Here is a 19,239-nt window from a genome sequence, read left to right as displayed (position 1 = left end):
TTTTAATCACACTTGTACTATTTATTTTGCTGAACGTGCCCCCACTCCGTTCCATAAATGTATTTCATGAAGTACGTGTATATACCCTATATACTGTGTAGGCCTACAAAGGGGCGAGGGATAGGGGGATGATTCTCTGTTCACTCAATTACTTTACACTATGGTTTTGCCCAATTGCCTTCCCTTACTTTTGAAAAAATATATAGTTTGATCGTGGTACTTCAATTGCATGTAACTACATTTAATCACCCTCATTTAGTTGTCTTTAGTATTGTGTTTTTGTACCAACGGCGCCCAACCCTACGCAATCGCGCATTTATAATTTGTCATGAGAGTGTGTAAATCCACACTCATGCTCGGCCCATGTGTACAACTGTGGCAGGTCCAATATTTGATTTTAAATGGCTTTGGGCCTCTACTTGGGCAGAGTGGTGCAGGCAACGCACCCCTGGCCCATGACCTTGAGCAGTGTGGTCAGTGTCTCTGTGAGTGACTCCCCAGCACTCGGAACAGTTCTTTTTCTCCATAGCAGGTGGCATAGCAGTCTGGTGGCTGCGTGTGTCTGGCCCATGTGCTTAACCCAGTGCAGCACGGTCAATTCAATGTCTCTCAGCAAGTCCCCCCCCCCAACTCTGGAGCAGCGGTGGTGGTCTTGTGCTGGCTGGTTGCTGCAGTCGACAATGTCTCTTTGGTGGAACAGAGTGTACAACTGTCTCTGGAGATACGACAGTAGGCTGATGCATATGAAATCAAATATCCTCCCACCTGTGTTGTTGATTTTTAGACTATGCCCCCTCCTTCCTGGTCCCCTTCTAAGTTATGGTGTTGCTAGACTGCACCATTACTATGCAGCATTGGTACAAAAGCACAATTTGTCTTTCCCATAATTTGCACTACACTATATTTCACTTGTGGAAAGTAAACACGTATATTTCTTTAGCTCAATTAAGTACAATCTTGAGATATTTCTCTAGAGTTTGAATATTGCCAATGGTTTCAATCCCTTCTCAGTTCACTACCTTGATTTGCAACACTTCACTTATTTTGCAAATATACTATTGTCTCTACACTAATTTTAAATATATGTATCTGGCAACTTGCACTTAGGCATTCTACACAATGAGTCTTACTTGTACTTTGAGTATGTTTGATTACTGAACAGGGCAGGGCCCTTCTGCATGGGGACAGTTGATTCGCTTACTTGTGTACTTGTATTAAGTATATATTTTTGAATTCTGGACTTTATTATTTACTATCACTCTGGTGTCACTTACACTAATTACACTTTGAAAACAACGTACTTTTTGTCTCCCCCCCCCCTTTTACCTCTCTCCTATGGAGGGAGGTAAAATCAATATAAAAATCCCTCCTCGATGGTGCACACCTACAATATCCCCTTTAATGTGAACCCCACCCCTCTTACCGTTTTATTTTATTTTAGTCTGGTTACTGGGTTTGGTTTACATGTATTGACTACACTGGGGTTTTCCCCTGAACTGAATTCACACTTTGCAATTTATTCAGTCATTATTATTTTAATCAGACCCTACCCAACCCACCCATAGTTCACGTACTATTATTATGTATTATAGATTAGATTAGATTATTATGATACCTTTCTCTCCCCCCACCCACTGCATGTGAAATTGAATAGTATTGGGGCTTATGGTTTGTAAATTGATTTCTTCCCAGATATCAAGCTTAAGGCCTGTCTACTCTCACACATTAGAACATTATTTCCCCCTTCTTTTAGAAGCGCACAAACGCGCACAGTCCAGATGGCAAAAAGTATTGACAGAAAGGCTATCTTTGTTTTGTGAAGAGTGAATTTCTACTCCCCGGAGTATTTTTTACTTAATTACAAATTTTAGTATCTTGCGAGCGCTACTGGGTACCACGTGACATTTCCATACAAACCATCACACATGCACGCGCGTGCACACACGTGCATATGCGTGGCGAATATTTTACACGACATTCAACCACAACCATTTTAATATACATACAAATAAGTTTACAGAAGAACATAATCAAAAATGTACAGTTATTTTATTATTTTTTTGTCTTTTTCTGGATCCTTAATTTTCTCTTTTGTCATGACTAGCCTTCCCTGGCTTTTGCCCTCCCTGGCATATCTGTGCCCTAAGCAACAGATCTCTTAGCCCCCTGGCTTTTTCCTTCCCTTAGGCTTGGTTGATGTATCGATATTACCATTTACCGCGATATTTGAAATCAATATCTATAAACAACTATAATTTGCCTAATAACTCAGTGCCCATGCATTGACTGGCACCGACGCCGAATTTCCAGCCAACCTAAAAAAGGTAATTGATAATACCGATATCAAAAAATCAATATCACCCAAGCCTCGTGCTACAATAATGTCTGATTAGGACATATTGAATTCACCATCTCTGTGCTTATAAAGCAACAGATCTCTTAGCCCCCTGGCTTTTGCCTTCCCTGGCATCTCGGTGCTACAATAATGTCTGATCAGGACCTATTGAATTCACCCTCTCTGTGCTTATAAAGCAACAGATCTCTTAGCCCCCTGGCTTTTGCCTTCCCTGGCATCTCTGTCTAGAAACAGATTAAACCTTATTTACAAAATATACATTGATCCGGATATCTCCCTTCATTAGACACTCAGGACCTTGAGGTTCAACCATGGAGCCCTAAGTTTCCATCCTTGAACCACAGTTTCCCCAGTGAACTCCACCTAGTAACTCTATTCACCAGACCCCTTATATAGGTGGTCGGCAATTATTAATAATATTATTATTATTTATTCTATTATCATGACTATTATTTTCTATCTAGTTTCCCACTGGCCAGGTGAGAAACTGAAAATATTGTGGATATTATTATTATTTTCACAGCACCACTTGATTGATTGATTGGTTTTTTTATATTTATATATTTATTAAATCACCTATAACCCCTTTTTAGAAGCGCACAACAGTGCACAAAGGCGTCTTTTTTAAAGAAAATTCCAAGCAGCAAAAAGTATATAATATGCATGTGGGCGTGGCTTATCTGGGGAAGCGCCCAGATAACACTTGAGAAAAGGAAATTATGATTTTATGCCTCTCGGTTCAATAATTATTAAACAAACACATGAAATAAGCTGTTACCAGGCCACCGTGTGGCCACCTTGTGCAATTTTTCAATTAACTTTTCGGAATTATTATTATTCTCCTCTCCAATGTTATGATGAAATGGAATGGTTATAACCTTTTTATTAAAAGTAAAAATAAAAGTCAATTAAGTCAAACGTCACCTGTCTACACGTCAAGATGAGCGAGCAATCAGTCCATGTCAGGTAACTATCAGTTTCCTACTGTCCAATGCAGAGGGAATAGTTGGTCATCATATCTGTCTACTGGTAGTCAGAAGAGGAACATGGTCTATGTTTGTCAGTCAAAAAAACCAATAAATATTAAATCAAATCAAACCAAAATTATGGGCTTTTATAGTGCCACCATGTGGCCAACTTGTGTACTTATTTTCCAATTAATTTTCATAATTATTATGACACTCCTATTATATTTTTATAGCCATGGCGCTTACAGTTTCCCAAGGAAAAATGTTTGCTCCCCTTTGAAAACGGTCTCGTCTGGAGCTGTCAATGTGTTAAATGGTGAAATCTACAATTTTTTCCCAGCCGGGTTTTTAGGGCTTTTTTCACACAACCTTTGTTTACACACCATTACCCACCTCACTGACACTTATCTGACTCCATTTGCTCTCTCTCTGGGTAATTCGTGTTCCCCCAAACGCCGGGAGGTTGTATTTTATGATTTGACATAACGGGACAAGTTGTGCATGTCCAGTGGTGGAAAGTAACCAAGTACCTCTACTTAAGTACTGTACCTAAGTACAACTTTGATGCCGATACTTTTGCACTTTTACTCAAGTACTTTTTCAATTCCGTACTTTTACTTGTGAAGGAGTAGTTCTAAATTGCAGTATTGGTACCTCCACTTAAGCAAAATAACTGAGTACCTATTCCACCACTGTGCATGTCCCAGGTTGGCATTTTTTTTTGACCCACTCAATGTCGCAAATCCCTCCTCTGAGTGGCAGGACTTGGTGTACTTTTCAATTTATCAATATTTTTTAGACAGGCGCCAGGCTGAGACACAACAAAACCAGTTCCCATCACATTCCGGGCCCAGACGCACACACACATTGCACACACACTGATAAGAAAAGCGCCTCGCTGTGGCAGGGTGTGTGGGGCACGACACTGCACTAGCACACACACACATTCAAATACGCATGCCCACACACACTGCCCGCACGCACACACATCCAACTACGCATGCACACACACACAAAGGCGCATGCACAGACACTGCACTGTCATCCCCACTGCTAGGCGCACATACACACACATTGCACGCACCTTCCGCTTCCCCTTACACACCGAGTCACACGCACGCACACGCGCGCACACGCCCGCACACACACATACTTTTACAGCGAGCGCCTCCATTTTCCATTCTTTTTTTCAGCAAAACATCAAAATCAACAGAGCTATACCAGCGTGTATAGGATATTTCACTTATGCAAACACAACACAGTTGGCAACAAACAGAGCATAGCGTGTTCACAATGGTATCACATCCAAACATTATCACTTAAAATTGATTCCCCATTTAGATAAAACTAATAAGCCGACCTACACACAGCCCCAAGCTGGTAGAAATCTGCATCCAAATGCATTTTTTAAAGGCCCTTTCTGGCCAGCTATGGGGCCATGTCTAGACTACAATACTGGTCAAAATGACCCAACCTGCTGGACAAGATAACCGCTTTCAATCACGTCGGGGTCGTCACGCTGATGCGCCATCCTGTTGAGAGGGTTATCTAATAGTCCAATAAACAGGCTGTACACTTAAAATTATGGATTCACAAGATCTGGCATTTATTGATTGCCCACACTTATCCCAAATTGAATGGTCATGTGATATATACATGTGAACAGCAAAGACACATATGAAAGCAAATACGACCTGTTACGTCACGAATTCGGATTCGATCATTATCAGTCCACAGATTTGGGGGCCCCGCGAAGCACAGGACAGAGAGCTTGTCTATCCTGGAGAATTCTGACGTGTCCCTCTCTGCCCTGACAATATATACAGTACAGTCGCAATCTCACTGAAGTGACCTTGCATACACACAGCTCAGGCGGCACACTCTGAAAGTAATGGTAACTGCTTGAAGGGTCTACTTTACCCCACCAACCGGAACTTGAACTTGGAGGATTTTCTGTACACCCATACAGCATGATCTTATCAAGGTATAAAAGTACACTGTAGCGTAGTGTCTCCTGTCTTAATGGAAACATTCCGTGACATTTGTAGATTTTGAAGATTTTGTACTCCTTGAGATGACTTCCAAAGTTGCCAGATGTATATGAAAAGGCCAAGTTTCACTCCAGTAGAGTGGATGGACTCATACACTGACAGAGATACATCCAATGGCATGAATACTCCAGCTGAAGAAGGACTTATCGCACAGCAACCGCCCATCTGATTAAACAAGATTCCGCATCTGCTTCCCAAGTATATGGAAACCCTATGGCAGGGCTCGGGAAGCTAATGTCTCTGACAGGTGTCTCTGGAAAAAGACGTCTGTTTCTAACCAACCACATTTTAAAGCCTTCTTTAGCTGCCTTTCTGGGTCATATGAGACTACCAAAACCTGGTGGTGGCATGCCATTCCTGTGCAGTCCATATGGGGAATGTTATTGTCACACTCTTCACCAACTCATCTCTTTTGCTCATAGGGAGAGCCATAAGAGGCAGAAGTCTGTTAAGTGCAAGTTGCATGCAGTAATGTAAATAAGCCTGACATGGATGGATCCTTGAACATGCTGTTTATGGGCTTTGGTGGCTAAAGTTTTACTAGTCTGTCTGTGCACTCAAAGGTGTGCTTCCCCAAGAGGCACAGTGAATACTTGTCCATTCAATTCAGCTAGACTGCGGGATTCCACAAACCAGGGACCTCACAACTTGTTTAAACCTCAGTAGACTTTTCACGACCTTATTTCAGTTTTTCTGCAGAGTAAAGGGTAATTGCAGTACTTGTTTGGGGTTCCAATTTACAAGATGACCTTTTTGTGCAAATGTTTACCCTTGACGCTGAGTATAACGAACTTTATTTCATTGTGCTGACCTATACCATCTGCAGTGTTGCAGTCTCCTGGGGTTTCAGTTTCATGAACACCAAAATGCCTGAGTCATCATCAGCGATCACTTTTTCTCCATCACTCTTGCCAGCATTTCTTCTCTGTTCTCCTTCCCTCAAATTTGCATGTCCTCCTCTTGTTTGGAGCTGTTTTGTTTTTTGTTTATCTCCATGATGGAGAAAGCCAGTGCGTGACTCACCTCTGGCCTCCAGCTGTTTTTGTAACCCTCTTTTTGCTGTGGTTCTCAACCCCCAACTGCCCCTACCCTACAAAACACCCCCTACCCCCACCTAAGCGCTGTCTCCCTTATCATTTTAAAAAGGCACTGGGGAAAGGCATGACAAAAACCATTACATGTCCAATTACTTGTTAGACAGACATAGAATAAATGAACAGAGGTTGTTCACATGTCATTTGTATCTCGTTAAAGCCAGCCATGGTATAAATTCCTAACTTTTAAGGGGATATGTTTTTTATGAGCCCCTGGGGGTTTTTCTATTAAATCTCACCTGCGCAAATCTTTATTTTGTTATTTAAGTGCTTTATAATTGTGTTTTGTTGCTCTACCGCAGCGATTCATTGCTGTGCAGGTGAATAAACTATGACTTAATTAGCTAAAATCCTTTGTCTTTCTCTGCCATTACAGAGAGCATAATACCAGACAAGGGCTTTGAGATAATGATGCAGATCGACTGTGAGGTCACAAACACGAGGATCATCCACGTCAAGTCATCCACCATTCCACCGCTGCTCCGGGTCAACCACACTGACACTCTCTACAAACCCTCAACGGCTGAGAGCCAGGCCACACCCCCTGTCGGGGTCCTCATGGGTTCCGCATGAGAACCCAGTCAACTGATGCATTCGCTGTAATTCCGGAAAGGTGGAACTTTTACTTTTTTTCAGCCCTCTGGTACTAATCTTTTACCTTTTTTATACACTGATTTAATAGTTCTGGTCTGTCTTTTGATCTTGGATCAGAATTGGCATTCGTGGGCTCACCTCTGGCCTTGGGAGGGAACTCAGTCCCAGATTCCCCACAGAAGGCTGAAGTAGTTGAAATGGTCAGTGTCACGTCTGCCGCATTCTTTTATTCAGCCTTGATATCCGGAAATAATCTGTATGTGATGACCCAAGGGAAGCTGTTCTCTCCTTGTGTGGTGAAGATGTTCTCTCCTATCCCCAGATGCCCTGCACAAAGGTAGTTGCAGAGCAGCAGGCGGCAGGCCATTGAACCCTGAGTCACCTCATAACATGAATACTTACTCTTTTTGGTTGTTGCTTTCTGGCCAAGCTACAATAGAGTAGCACGTCATATTGTTAAAAAACACATCTCTATGTGCAGTGCACCAAGCCATAATAAATTGAGACAGAAAATATACTTTTTCATTGTTGAAATTAACAAATTTATGTTAACATTGAGTTACGGTGTGGCCTTGCCAGAAAGGGAACACTATTTTGATCTATTTTTCTTACTCTCGTCTTTCTTGTTGTTTTTCTTCCTCTGTGCATGAAGTTTAATATTTTATTTCTCAGAAGTAAATGGTAAACACTTGCAGCATATACTCAGGAAGTCAGTGAAAATAGCAACCACTATTATTTCTGATGGTTTGGGTTTCCATTTATTCATGAATGGAATTGAAATGCTTTATTCTCAATATTGGATTGATAAAGAATTTATGTTCTGTGTTTTTGTTTGTTTGCACTGTGCTTTGCTTAAATACCTAAATAGATTAAGGAAGTCTAAGATACATATTTATTTGGACTAATATGGAATAATTCTGTGAACTTATTATTGGGATATTAGCCACTAGCTGCTTAAATGTCAAGAAGAACAAAGTGAATGTACAGTACATTTGAGGACATTCTTTTCTCTCAATTAGGCTTTCAAAAGACTATTCATCGCATAGATATTGTTTTTTTTTATTATGTGTGTCCTCCATAATGTTAACTTCAATTGGGACTTTGCTTGTTCTCCATGAAAAGTCTATTGGTTACTGATTTTAACATTTTGTGATACACTGAGCTCAAAAAGATAAATGCATTTGCAACATTTCGAATTGGTAAAGTAAAAGTGAAGATACCGTATCACATTTGATATCTCTGTCCACTTGTTCTAATTGCACTTTTATTGTTAAACAGAATGATCTGTATTTAAAATGTGGCATAGTGAAAAACAATATTGAAAGAAATATTGGGTGAGAAAATATTTCCTGATAGCATACTATTTAGGGATAGAGGTGTTATTAATTATTGCCTATACTTCCTGTGTTGTGCAACTTCCCTCTGTAGATGTAATGCCTTAGCAACTTCCCCTTGCTATTGTAGGTGACTGCCTGGTAATAGGTGAAAAGGAATTTAATTGGGATTTTGTATGGTGGGGAAATATGTAATAGTTATTTATTGGCAAGAATGTGTAGCGTAGGATGTTGCTATCTTATGCATATTCTCTAAAGTGTAAACCTTTTGACTGTGGTATTGCACAGACAATTCTATTCTAGGTCAACCGATAGATACCCATGTAATGCGGATTCTTTAAATAGTGTGTTGTGTGATTTTAAGCACAGCCTTTCTATGTTTGTTCACTTTGTTGTTGCCGTTTGTTTCAAAAACACATCTGATTCAGGTGATATCCCTATTGCCAAAAAGTCAATAAAACACTGGATTTACACTGAATATGCCTGTTCCTGTATGTCTGTTGAAAAAGGTGTTGGTATCAAATGTACTTGAAGTCCCAAAAGTAGAATGTACTCATGCAGAATGTCCCATTCCACAAGTTTTAAAAGTTTTAAAATGAGCAGATCTACAAGCTCTCAATATGACTCATTGTGAGCTTGTATCAAATGGCCGAAATGTGGAGGAGTGAAGTGGTTAATGTATGTTTTGTAATAATAATCAAATCGAGTAAAAGTAATCAAAGTTTGACATAGTGGCATAAAAGTCTAATATGTGCCTCTTGAGATGTAATGGAGTAGTATTTTAAATACTCCAGTAAAGTAACAGTACTTGAGTAAATGTACTTAGTTACTTTACACCACTAGTCTTAGTTTGATATTTACAGTGGGTTGAGATTGAGATATTTTGCACTATTTTTCAATTTAGGTAAGGGAGGAAATTACAGGGCAGCACATGACTTTCTATACTTGGGTGCCCTTGGGTGTCCTTTGTAGCCTTTTTCTTTTTTATAGATCTCGTTGCCTTCCCCCCTTGACCGACTGCAGATTGGATTACAGCTCACAGGAGGTAATTATGGCCACTTTGACTTTAACTGTGAATTAAACCAACAAAGGAATGAATTTTCAGTTAGTATTTTCAGAGCTTTATTGCAGTCTCTTCAAAACGGTACAATCTGATATGCAGGGAGTACGTAATAAGTGCTTTCATCGAACAAAGGTCAACAGATACCCATTTACTGCCAGAAGTCTTATGGTACATGTACAGGAATCAAGGAATGCACAGAAAACTGTAATATAAAAATAAATGTGTATAAAACAGAACATGGAACAAGACAATTAGTCCATAAAATCTGGTTGCTTGTAGTACGGTATGCTGTGATGAAGGCGTTCCTCAGAGTTAATTGTTATAGCTTTGTGTATTTAAGTATTGATTGACTTGCCGTGACATTATTTCTCTACATTAATGTATTTTTATATATTACAGTATATACAGTAAATGTGCTGTGTTGACTGAAACATTCGTTTCATGTAGCTTCCCCACTGAATAGAAACAAATAATTATTTTCTCTCAGGAAAATAACAAATGCACCCAACATGTATATTCCTCACCAAGACAATTTACTTTATAAAAGGGCATTTCATCACAATATATTGCTGGTTGTGTGGACTGATCTACAATCCACTCCAACACACACAATTACTTTGCTTCTAAACTAATGATTATCAAACCCTTGCTAGGGTTTGCCTACATAGGCAAATTTGATGTTGTATGTGACTTGATGTCCATCGTCCCATGCATACAACACACCCTCTTTGGGGTTGTAGTCAACTTGTGTGGTGTAGGTATAGTTATTGGTGAAGGGCATTCTAGGGGTCATCTGAGTGTTGGTGTGTGTGTCAAAGGCATAAGCTAGGTTGGCGTCTCTTCGGTTGTAGCTGTCGACAGCGTACAGGACGCCACATACAATGAAGCAGTTGCCGTAGTGGTTGCGCCTCAGTCCCGTTCTCCACGTGGTCTCCCTCTGCATGCTGAGATCCGATGGGTCCAGCCGAGTCAGAACTATCACTTCCTGCAGGAACCCCTCGTCATCCAGTGCCGGATAGATGATCCACAGGCCGCTCTCGTCTACCGCAAAGTCAATGTCCGAGTGCCCGCGCCATTCCCACGGTGACGAGGACTCTTCAAACACGGCATCGTGCAGGAAGGTCCAGGCGGCCACGTACCGTAGACGCAGGTCATACTTGATGATGTCACGGGAGAAGGCTCGGTTGTAGTAGAATGCGCCGTCGTAGACCACGTGGCCTGTTCCAATCCAGTTGTACGGCAGCTTGTAGGAGTTGGTGAATCGGCCTAGAGAGGAAAAGAAACAAGCGGAACATTCATGAACAAGAATGTACTCAGTTGGCCCGGGCCGGGCCTAGTGGTCCCGGGCCTAGTGGTCCGGGCCGGGCCTAGTGGTCCCGGGCCTAGTGGTCAGGGCACCTAGGCTGGTAATCCAGCCTGACAGCGTGTCGCGGGTTTGAGTCCCGATCCCGACGACCTTTGCTGCGTGTCTCTCCCCTCTCTCACCTACTGTATATCTATCAATAAAGACAATAAACTCAAAGGATATCATTAAAAAAATAAGAAATAAAATAATGTACTCAGTCGAATTGCAGGCTTGATCAAGGCCAAATAAAACTTCCCAGTTTGCTCACTGCTAAGTTAGGTCACAGTATCACCCCAATCAATTGGTTTCTCCCTCTTGGGGACCTATTATGTGTACATCTAATATTGTCTGGTTCAAGAATGTCTCAATGTCTCATTTGAAAAGTGATAATTTGGCCTGGTGGTGACACTAGAGGAAAGGTCAGAGTCACCAAAATCTGTAGGTTTCTTTTCGACTTCGGAGCACAAATGTGCATAGCAAATTTCATGGCGATCCGGCAGTTATCCTGGTCATAGACAAACAATCAAATGGAGGCAAGAACATAACCTTGTTACGAAGGTATAAAGTATGGTATACACTAGTAAACCGATTCCTCAAGCTTGTTTCTATAAGTGTATGTTTGGTCTGACCACTCACTCCTACCTTGCTTAAAGACCTCCATGTTGCGGAACTCCAACAAGTTGTTTCCATAGTAGTAGTTTGTAACATAAATCTTGTCTTCACCAGACTTTGGGTCCTTCATCCACGCTCCCTCATTTCTGCCATACGTGTTGTGAGTTACCGGTTCTGAGATTGTCGCCAACGTGTCTTTACATTCCTCTGTGAATGAGCCAGAGAGTTGGACAGAAGATTTATTAGTCTGCAGTTTTCAGGCTTAATTCAAATAGCATTTGCAAGTAATGTTAATACTGGATGGTTTGTTCTTAGGTGTAAAATCAGTGGGATATATAACTTTCAGTGAAAGTTGATTTTACAGTTCTCTTTTGAGTTTACATGACACTACATCAAAGTCTACATACTTTTTTTTTTTTTTATCCCATTGGGGAAATTCAGCTTCAAACAGTTTATGGCTGCTCAGATCGTATGATGAACACTCACAGAGAAGCAGTTGGGGGTTAATTGGGACACTTCAACACATGTGAAGTGGTATGAGGGTGACAACCTCCCTCCCTATCCAGTATCCACTACTAAGCTACCGTCACCCTGAACTCATAATTGGTTAAACTCCAATTAATTAGGTAATTCAAGCAGGTTAATCGCATTGCAACACCTTTGACTTTACGCTCTTCGTCCACAGGAAAGCACCACATAGAGCACACGTTACATACAACTCATACAATACCTGGTTTCTCTGGCGATGGTTCTTCATTCCTCTGCATTGACTCGTCTGGTTCTGACGGTCCATTCTCTTCCTCATCCCAGCTGATGCTGTACTTGCGTTTGGTAGGAGCAGTCTGTCTAGTGGTTCTAGTAGGGACAGTAGCAGTAGTAGGCGTAGTGGTGGTCATGATAGACCTGGTAAAGGGTGGAGAAGATGGTAAGGTTGTCTGCCTCTGTGTTGACATAGTGAACCCAGAGGAGGGGATGGATGCAGTTCCTTGCTCTGTAATTGCTGCTGTTCTAGTTGTGGTCGTCGTGACCACAGTGGAGGTGGTGGTTGTGGGTATGACCGGTGCAGAGCTCGTGGCAATGTCTGTGAAGATGGCTGTGATGGAATCCTCCGTGGGTAGACTTGGTGCACGGGGCGTAGCTTTAGTAGTGCCTGCAAAGGTTTGTGTTGCATCTTGCACTTCTATCATCTTTGGCGGTTCCAGAGAAGAGATGTCCATCATGGTGATGATGGGTGACTGAGCGGTTTCTGTTGACAGGGCCTTGTATGTGTGTGGCTTTGGCGTGATCAAGGTTTTAGTGATAGTGCTTTTGAGTCGATCTTCTCTGACCAGGCTTAAGCTTGGTGTGCTACTGACTGGTTTGAGCATAACGGGAAAGGGCCATTTAGTGGCTCTGGGAGTGCTGCGAGTGTGGGTTGGAATAATAGAACCCAGGATTGTGCTCCTGCTTGGCCGTGAGGTTGGCGATGGCCTCACCGTGACACGTTCCGTTGTCGACTGAACGCTCTTTGAATCTGCTGACATGGTGTCACTGGACACAGAACTGGACACGCCCAGTTCTGTGTACTTAGGCGTTGCTGATTGGCTGGTCTTCGTGGCTTCAGGTGGTTGAGATTCCTTAGGTCGTACCCGTACTCTGCGCTTGGGAGGCACTCTGTGCTGGAGGAGGTGCTCCTCAATGAAGGCCGGGCCATCACCGCTGAAGCCATGATACTCAAAAACTGCAAGGATGAGTATAACACCACATGATTACATAACATCCAAGCAGAATGTTATAACGTCACTGTCGGAACTAAGGAAACTTTCTATGTTTAAGACCATTACTGTAGTTATTATGTAGTCACAAGTACTTGTTAGTACTTATTATAAAGTATTTATAAAATCCACAGTCAGAAAAACTTTCCATCTTGCCTCCCGATTTTGGTTTAAATAATTGCAAAAATGGCTGATCTACAAGACATGCTCACAACAATGTAGTAAGCTTGTAGAACGCATATTTTTGTCAATATAAAATAGGACATTCATTTAAGAAAAAACATTAAAAGATGCAAAGTTTCTGCCCGACAGCGACTATCATGTATCATGATATAATATATCATGATGTCCTATATTATAGGACATCACAAGGTGGCAGTTAGCAAAGTGGCAGCAGCATACCAATAAAGATGCAATTCAGAACTTTTTGCCTGAATAAAACATAATTTCTGACCAATCTGTATGGTTGAGTATGCTAATACAATATAATACACAATTGCAGTGGTTGGAGGTGGTCTCCCTGCTCTTTCATTGAGAAATGTACTGCTGGTTGACCAGAGGTACTGTATTGCCTGAAGCTGAAAGCGCAATGTCTGCCCTGCCCAAGAGGGCCTTCTCTAGCTCACCAGTAGAAATGTTGGTCCTTGCATCCGGACTACCAGGGTTTCAAATCCCTGGTAGCTAGGACACAAATCCTATGGATTGCATTTGCATCTTTAATTAAACAGTAGAAAAAACAATGGACACAATGTTTGTGTCTGCACAAACGATGGCAGTTCACTGAGCAGCTTGCTTGAGATGCTTCTTTTTCCCAGAGCTTTGTGAGATTACCAGTTTACGCTGCACTTTCTGACCTGATTTATAATCTGCAGATGCTCTTCTCCAAAAGCTGAAGTTAGCAGCACTGTGTCTCAAATAAACATCTTTAAAAACATACTGAAATCTCTTCCTACAGTATATGTGCAATCGCAATAGATTAGAAATAGAAACATGTCATTATTATCTACCAAGTTACGGACAAAAGCCTTCCTGTTATCGGTTTATATGACAAGAGATGGATGACCTCTGTCGGGGTTGACACTTACAGTTCTCACCGGGCTCCCCATCATCAGCCACCATAGGATCGGGATCAGATTTGTAAAAGGTCATTCCTCTGATGATCATTCCATTGGGACCCGTCTTCACCGCATCAGAATGCTTCTGGTTTGTCACCTCCTGAGGGTGCGTCTGAGGGGTTTGGAGAGGAGCATCCCTCTTTAGGAAGGACTCAGGTTCCCCAATAAACTTTTCCTCATATTTCTCCTGTTAGGACAAAATATAGTCTTACTGTATGCTTAATTTATACTAGTACAGTATACTGTAAATCAGGTTATACAACTTCTCATTAGCTGTGAAGAACAACTTAACTGTTAAGTAGGCTGGTAAACATTCTGTGCTAATGTATTCTGCCAAGCAATTTCCACCTGGATTGTTTCCTGCAGTGTTAATATATACTTGATTTGGGTTTGGCACTCCACTGAAAGCCATTGCTGATGCGCAACCTATTTTTCTCATTTAGTGTTAATATACATTTTCAGTTTTTTGGCATTTCACTATGCTTTGTGTGAGAGGTGAGGACAGGCAAGATTGAACACTTGGAAACAATTTTGAAACAACAACATTGATATGATGGCACTGATTTATTCGCAGGTTTCCATCCAGTCCAGGTCCACCCATCCCTGGTGGACAAGCTTATCTTAATACTGGAGTTGGATCAGAGTCCAGTAGTGCAAGGCGTTACCTACATGTCAACTTCTATTTGGGCTGCACAGATCACTAATGTCCATTCGGATGTGAAAATCAGAGTGGGCTTGCCAAATCTTAGCATTACCTCAATAATTCTTAATGATTTATGGAAAGAACGCATCATTGTTCATTTGCTTTTAGAAGACCACACTACAACGGATTTAGCCTCTGTTTTTACAGTCAAAGTGTTCTGGGCAAAAAAGTCATTTTTGTGAGGAAAGCATACGATGCTTTGACACATTAGACCCCTCCTGTAGAAGTGACCACACACTGCACTGCTAGTGCTACAACATGTGGACTCAATCAATACCACCATCCACTACTGGTCATTTAAGCATGTGCTGAACCCTGGCATCCCTATTCTGGGACAATTTCTTTACACAAAATTGCGGATCTACAAGCTTAAGCTAAAACAGGAGGGCGCCTAGTATAGAGCCCTTGGGAATCCGGTCAACTATGTTCAGGCTTAGAACGTTGTGGAGAAAATTCACAGAATTCCCTTACCTTAAGATTTGTGGTTAGCAGGGCTCCCGCATGTTATGTGCCAATGAGCAATGGCCCGGTTTCCCAAAGGCCACCATGTGTCCTAACTGTCCTTTGGGAAACCGGGCCATTGACGGTCATAAGCTATTATAATTATTATTTGCATAGAATTAAGGTCTGTCCAAGATTACATGACATGGGGCACATGGCTGCCCATGTGCCAGCTGTTGGTTCTATTACAGCCGGTGCCCTGTATTGCACAACTTTTCGGTTTACCTCCAGTTAGTACCTATCCCTCTACATTCTCCTATATCTAAATAATAAAAAAGTTAAATTGCCTAAAGATTGAAATCCAAAAACCCAGTACAAATTACACATGGACCCCAGTAGTCCCACCAAGTTTGACTTGCCTCTGGGTTTAGATATGCTGCAGCCCTGACGTCACTCTTCTCCTGGAGCACGTCATTAGGAGGGACAGGGGGGCTCTCTATCACATGCGGCTGGACCAGAGGGCTCTTCTGGGGCTCTGCCTCAACCTTACTGTGGTTCACAGAGACTGCCTGGATGAATTGATGAACAGAGCATGATATTTATGTTGTTATAGGACATCAAGCATTGTACCAATTGCTAGAGTTTCATGAAATAACTCTGATTTGGTTTGAGGACTACAAACACATTTGTGGATAAATATGTCAGAGTTTAACGCAGAAAGTGTAAAATGTATTGAATCACATTCAATTTGTCATACTCCAACAGTTGTCATATTATTTTTCACAACTAGTGTATTATAGGCAATACCAGCATTCATTTTAAACCTGTACTAATTCATGTTAGACTCCAAGTTCATTTAGAGTTTTCTATAAAAACGTGAATGTAGACACCGTTTCCATTTTGCTTATACTGAGCTCTGCCCAAGTTATTGTACCTGAGGCAGATTTTAATTTACAACTTGTCAAGACAAGTAGAACTATAGGCTACAGTTTGGACCCATTTTTCAGGTTAAGGTGGTTTAATTAAACCTAAAATAAATGGGATAGTCCCAGCGGTATTCGTCACAGCCAGGGAGAGTGTTTCATTAGACCCATGGGTATGATACTAATACTAATTCTGGCTTCCCCCCACAACATTTACCATTTACAATATAGGCATGTACATGACGCTCTTATCCAGAGCAACTTTCAAAGTGCACATTCACATTAAGAACCATGAGCCCAAACCAACACATGATTACATGTGATGTGTTTAATGTGAAATCAACACATGATTACATACAGGATTCAGTAGAGTGCTAAGGAAACAAGTAGGCTATATGTGCTAGTGTAGCAGAGTGGCTCACAACCTTAGCCTGATGGCCTACAAGTCTAATATCTCCCCCAGTCCCGAATCCCCTTGGATTAGTTAAGATGTTGTCTTTTCACGTGGGAGACCCGGGTTCGATTTCCGGGTGTTGTACATATACACATAGATATGTAATACTGTGTAAAGAATGCCCTGAAATATCAGCACATTCCTCTGAGTAGGCATATTATTATTAGTATTTATACATTTAACCCTAACCTTTAAATAAATTGTGATTGGTAGCGGTAGGCCTACACATGTGACCTGAATAACCTACATTAGACTTGTAGTATAGGCTAGTCACTAGTGCATACATAGGCATACTTTAATAATCTACTCCATGCTATGCTGCTTGTGCACATCCTGCATAATGTGAAGGTCAGTCGTCTCTTCCTAAAGGACCTCATTACCTTCTCAATGTTCTCCACACGCCCCAGCAGCTTATTGGTGATGGAGTGTAGCTTCAGTAGATCCAAGCCATAAAAGGATCCTTCCAGCAGCTCAATGATGGAGGAGAGCTAGAAATGACCAAGTAGATTCCATCAAAATGGGTTACCCATTATTCCAATGATCTCATAAATAAAATATCCCCAACCCATCCAAGAATTATATGCGTGTATATCCAACTTCTCTGTCTGTGGACTGTGGTTAGTATGAACAGAGAAGGGAGTCCTTGAATTTAAATGCTGTTTGTCCAGTGATCAGGTTGGCCATCTATAAGCAATAGATGAGTAACAGAAGCCTTCAATCCCGTATTGGCTCGGGGGGAGTAGGTGTGTATAGTAAATGGCCATCACTGGACTTCACTTCACCTTGACATTTTCTTTTCCAGCCTGTCTAAGTTTATTCAGTCTGTACTCTCCCTCGCATGGGTTGACGGCCGACGGAGGGGCGATGCAGGCGCACTTGCACTGGGGTCCGGACGTGATGGTCTCCACCGTGTAGAAGTCCTGCGCCGTGGCGCTGCCCTCCTCTATCCGTCTGCAGGCGCTCCTGCTCAGGGGTCTGACAACACATTTACACCGACAGTCAGAACCTTCCGAGAGGGCTTTCACTTTGTCATAATCACCCAGCAGCTACAAAGAGAAGAGGACGGATGTATATTCCACCACGAACAATCAGAAACTTTTGAATGCCTAAATTGGAATAATATGACAGTGACTATAATCCATATTCAATATGAACAAACAAAGTGTGTTTTTATTTGGCTTACCTGTGAGAGAATGTTTCCATGGCCGTCTATCTCATCTTGTAGGTGGTCGCCATGGTCATACTTCATTTCAGGCCGAATAAAACTTTCAGATACCCGATCTCTTGGTGCAGCAGAGCACAGTGCGAAAAACACGCACAAACTGGATACCCTATTCCTATCCATATAGCCTAGTACTGCCACAAAATAATATAGACAAAAATAATGCTGTTATAATCAGGCACAGCCTGTCAATTATTTTAGCTGCCTTGGTAATTTCATAGCCTACTTTTTGGCAATGCAATTTAAAAAACAAAAACTATAAAAGCCATTAAAGGTACATGAGATCAAGCAACATGGCATGCTCTCATCCTATATATATTTTTTTAGTAGTAGCCTAGTCCTCCTGACAGAAAACAGTGCATTCAGGAATGGATGAGAGCACGCTCATTCTGTCCACACCTCCAGTTGATGTGCTGCTCACAGTGACTGTGATGGAAATCTGCGCTCCCCTCCCTCAGCCTCACTGCGATGCTCTCCATATGAATGGAGGCGGCTGTTATACAGTGCGTGTGTGCGTGCGCGCACTGCGCAGTACAACATCCAGCAGTAGCTAGCTACTGCGGCACTGCCTGTCGCTTAAACTAACAAAAAATAACGCAATAGAATCACGCAACGCAAAAATAACGGATTAAAAAGCATTGACATTGTGACGCACACACGCTGTAGTAGCCTAGTAGGCCTAGGACTGTATCCACATGTAGAAACTTGACAGGGCACACTAAACTTCAATTTAATAAATTACGTTTCGGTTTGGGAAAAATCAGCATTGGCAAAAATAAATAAAATAAAACGAAAAACTATCAGAAATTAATTGATTCCAATGCATTTGGCGAATGAGTAGAAGAGTAGCAATAAGCATGACATTACAGAAAATGACCAGTATGGATGTACTGCCCCCTGGCTGCAATAGAAATTATAACAACATACATGAGCACAATACATTTAAAAGTTTATTCTTGTAAGGCACTTTTTCATTGATGATACACGTCCTGTCATTTAAAAAAAAACACATTTTTTGAAATTCAGAAAATCCGAAATTCCAGAGTTATCAAAGACAGTACTACAAAAAGTACTAGAACCCCAAGAGAGGGGTGTTGCCTCATATAATTTAGTAGTTTGTAACCAAACAATACTTATAAATTAATATTTGAGACCATGATCAACTATGTTTTTAAAATAATTTGTACAAAGCACAGCTGTAATTTCCTTC

The 19,239-nt window shown here is 41.5% G+C and overlaps 2 protein-coding genes across 3 annotated transcripts in view; one reads left to right on the top strand and one right to left on the bottom strand.

The window, feature by feature from the left end:
- The window catches only part of atf6 (activating transcription factor 6), a 56,799-nt gene extending 47,935 nt beyond the window's left edge, over nt 1-8,864 (top strand). For both annotated transcript variants that reach the window (XM_083766985.1, XM_083766984.1), the window contains exon 16: nt 6,846-8,864. In XM_083766985.1, coding sequence (XP_083623111.1) covers nt 6,846-7,042 — 197 coding nt within the window. In that variant the 3' untranslated portion in view covers nt 7,043-8,864. The remainder of the gene's footprint in view (nt 1-6,845) is intronic.
- A 640-nt stretch (nt 8,865-9,504) lies between these two features.
- On the bottom strand, nt 9,505-18,447 carry olfml2ba (olfactomedin-like 2Ba). The gene is made up of 8 exons (XM_083766658.1): nt 17,991-18,447; nt 17,590-17,853; nt 17,188-17,295; nt 15,850-15,999; nt 14,257-14,398; nt 12,148-13,137; nt 11,448-11,624; nt 9,505-10,726 (listed from the first exon to the last, which is right to left on the bottom strand). Exons 1-8 carry the CDS (start codon nt 18,150-18,152, stop codon nt 10,110-10,112), a joined length of 2,610 nt encoding a protein of 869 aa, XP_083622784.1. The 5' UTR covers nt 18,153-18,447; the 3' UTR covers nt 9,505-10,109.
- Between the last annotated feature and the right edge of the window lie 792 nt (nt 18,448-19,239).

This window comes from Protomyctophum parallelum (assembly GCF_964188405.1).
Source record: "Protomyctophum parallelum genome assembly, chromosome: 6".
Classification (NCBI taxonomy): domain Eukaryota; kingdom Metazoa; phylum Chordata; class Actinopteri; order Myctophiformes; family Myctophidae; genus Protomyctophum; species Protomyctophum parallelum.
The sequence above is the reverse complement of the archived record's forward strand: the minus strand, read 5'-3'. Positions and strand labels throughout refer to the sequence as shown.

Coding starts and splice junctions, on each gene's coding strand:
- olfml2ba (XM_083766658.1), bottom strand. CDS start 18,152: ATGGATAGGAATAGGGTATCCAGTTTGTGCGTGTTTTTCGCACTGTGC. Junction 14,399..15,849: donor CAGCATATCTAAACCCAGAG/GCAAGTCAAACT, acceptor CAAACCCCTCAG/ACGCACCCTCAGGAGGTGAC. Junction 11,625..12,147: donor ACCATCGCCAGAGAAACCAG/GTATTGTATGAG, acceptor GCTCATTCACAG/AGGAATGTAAAGACACGTTG.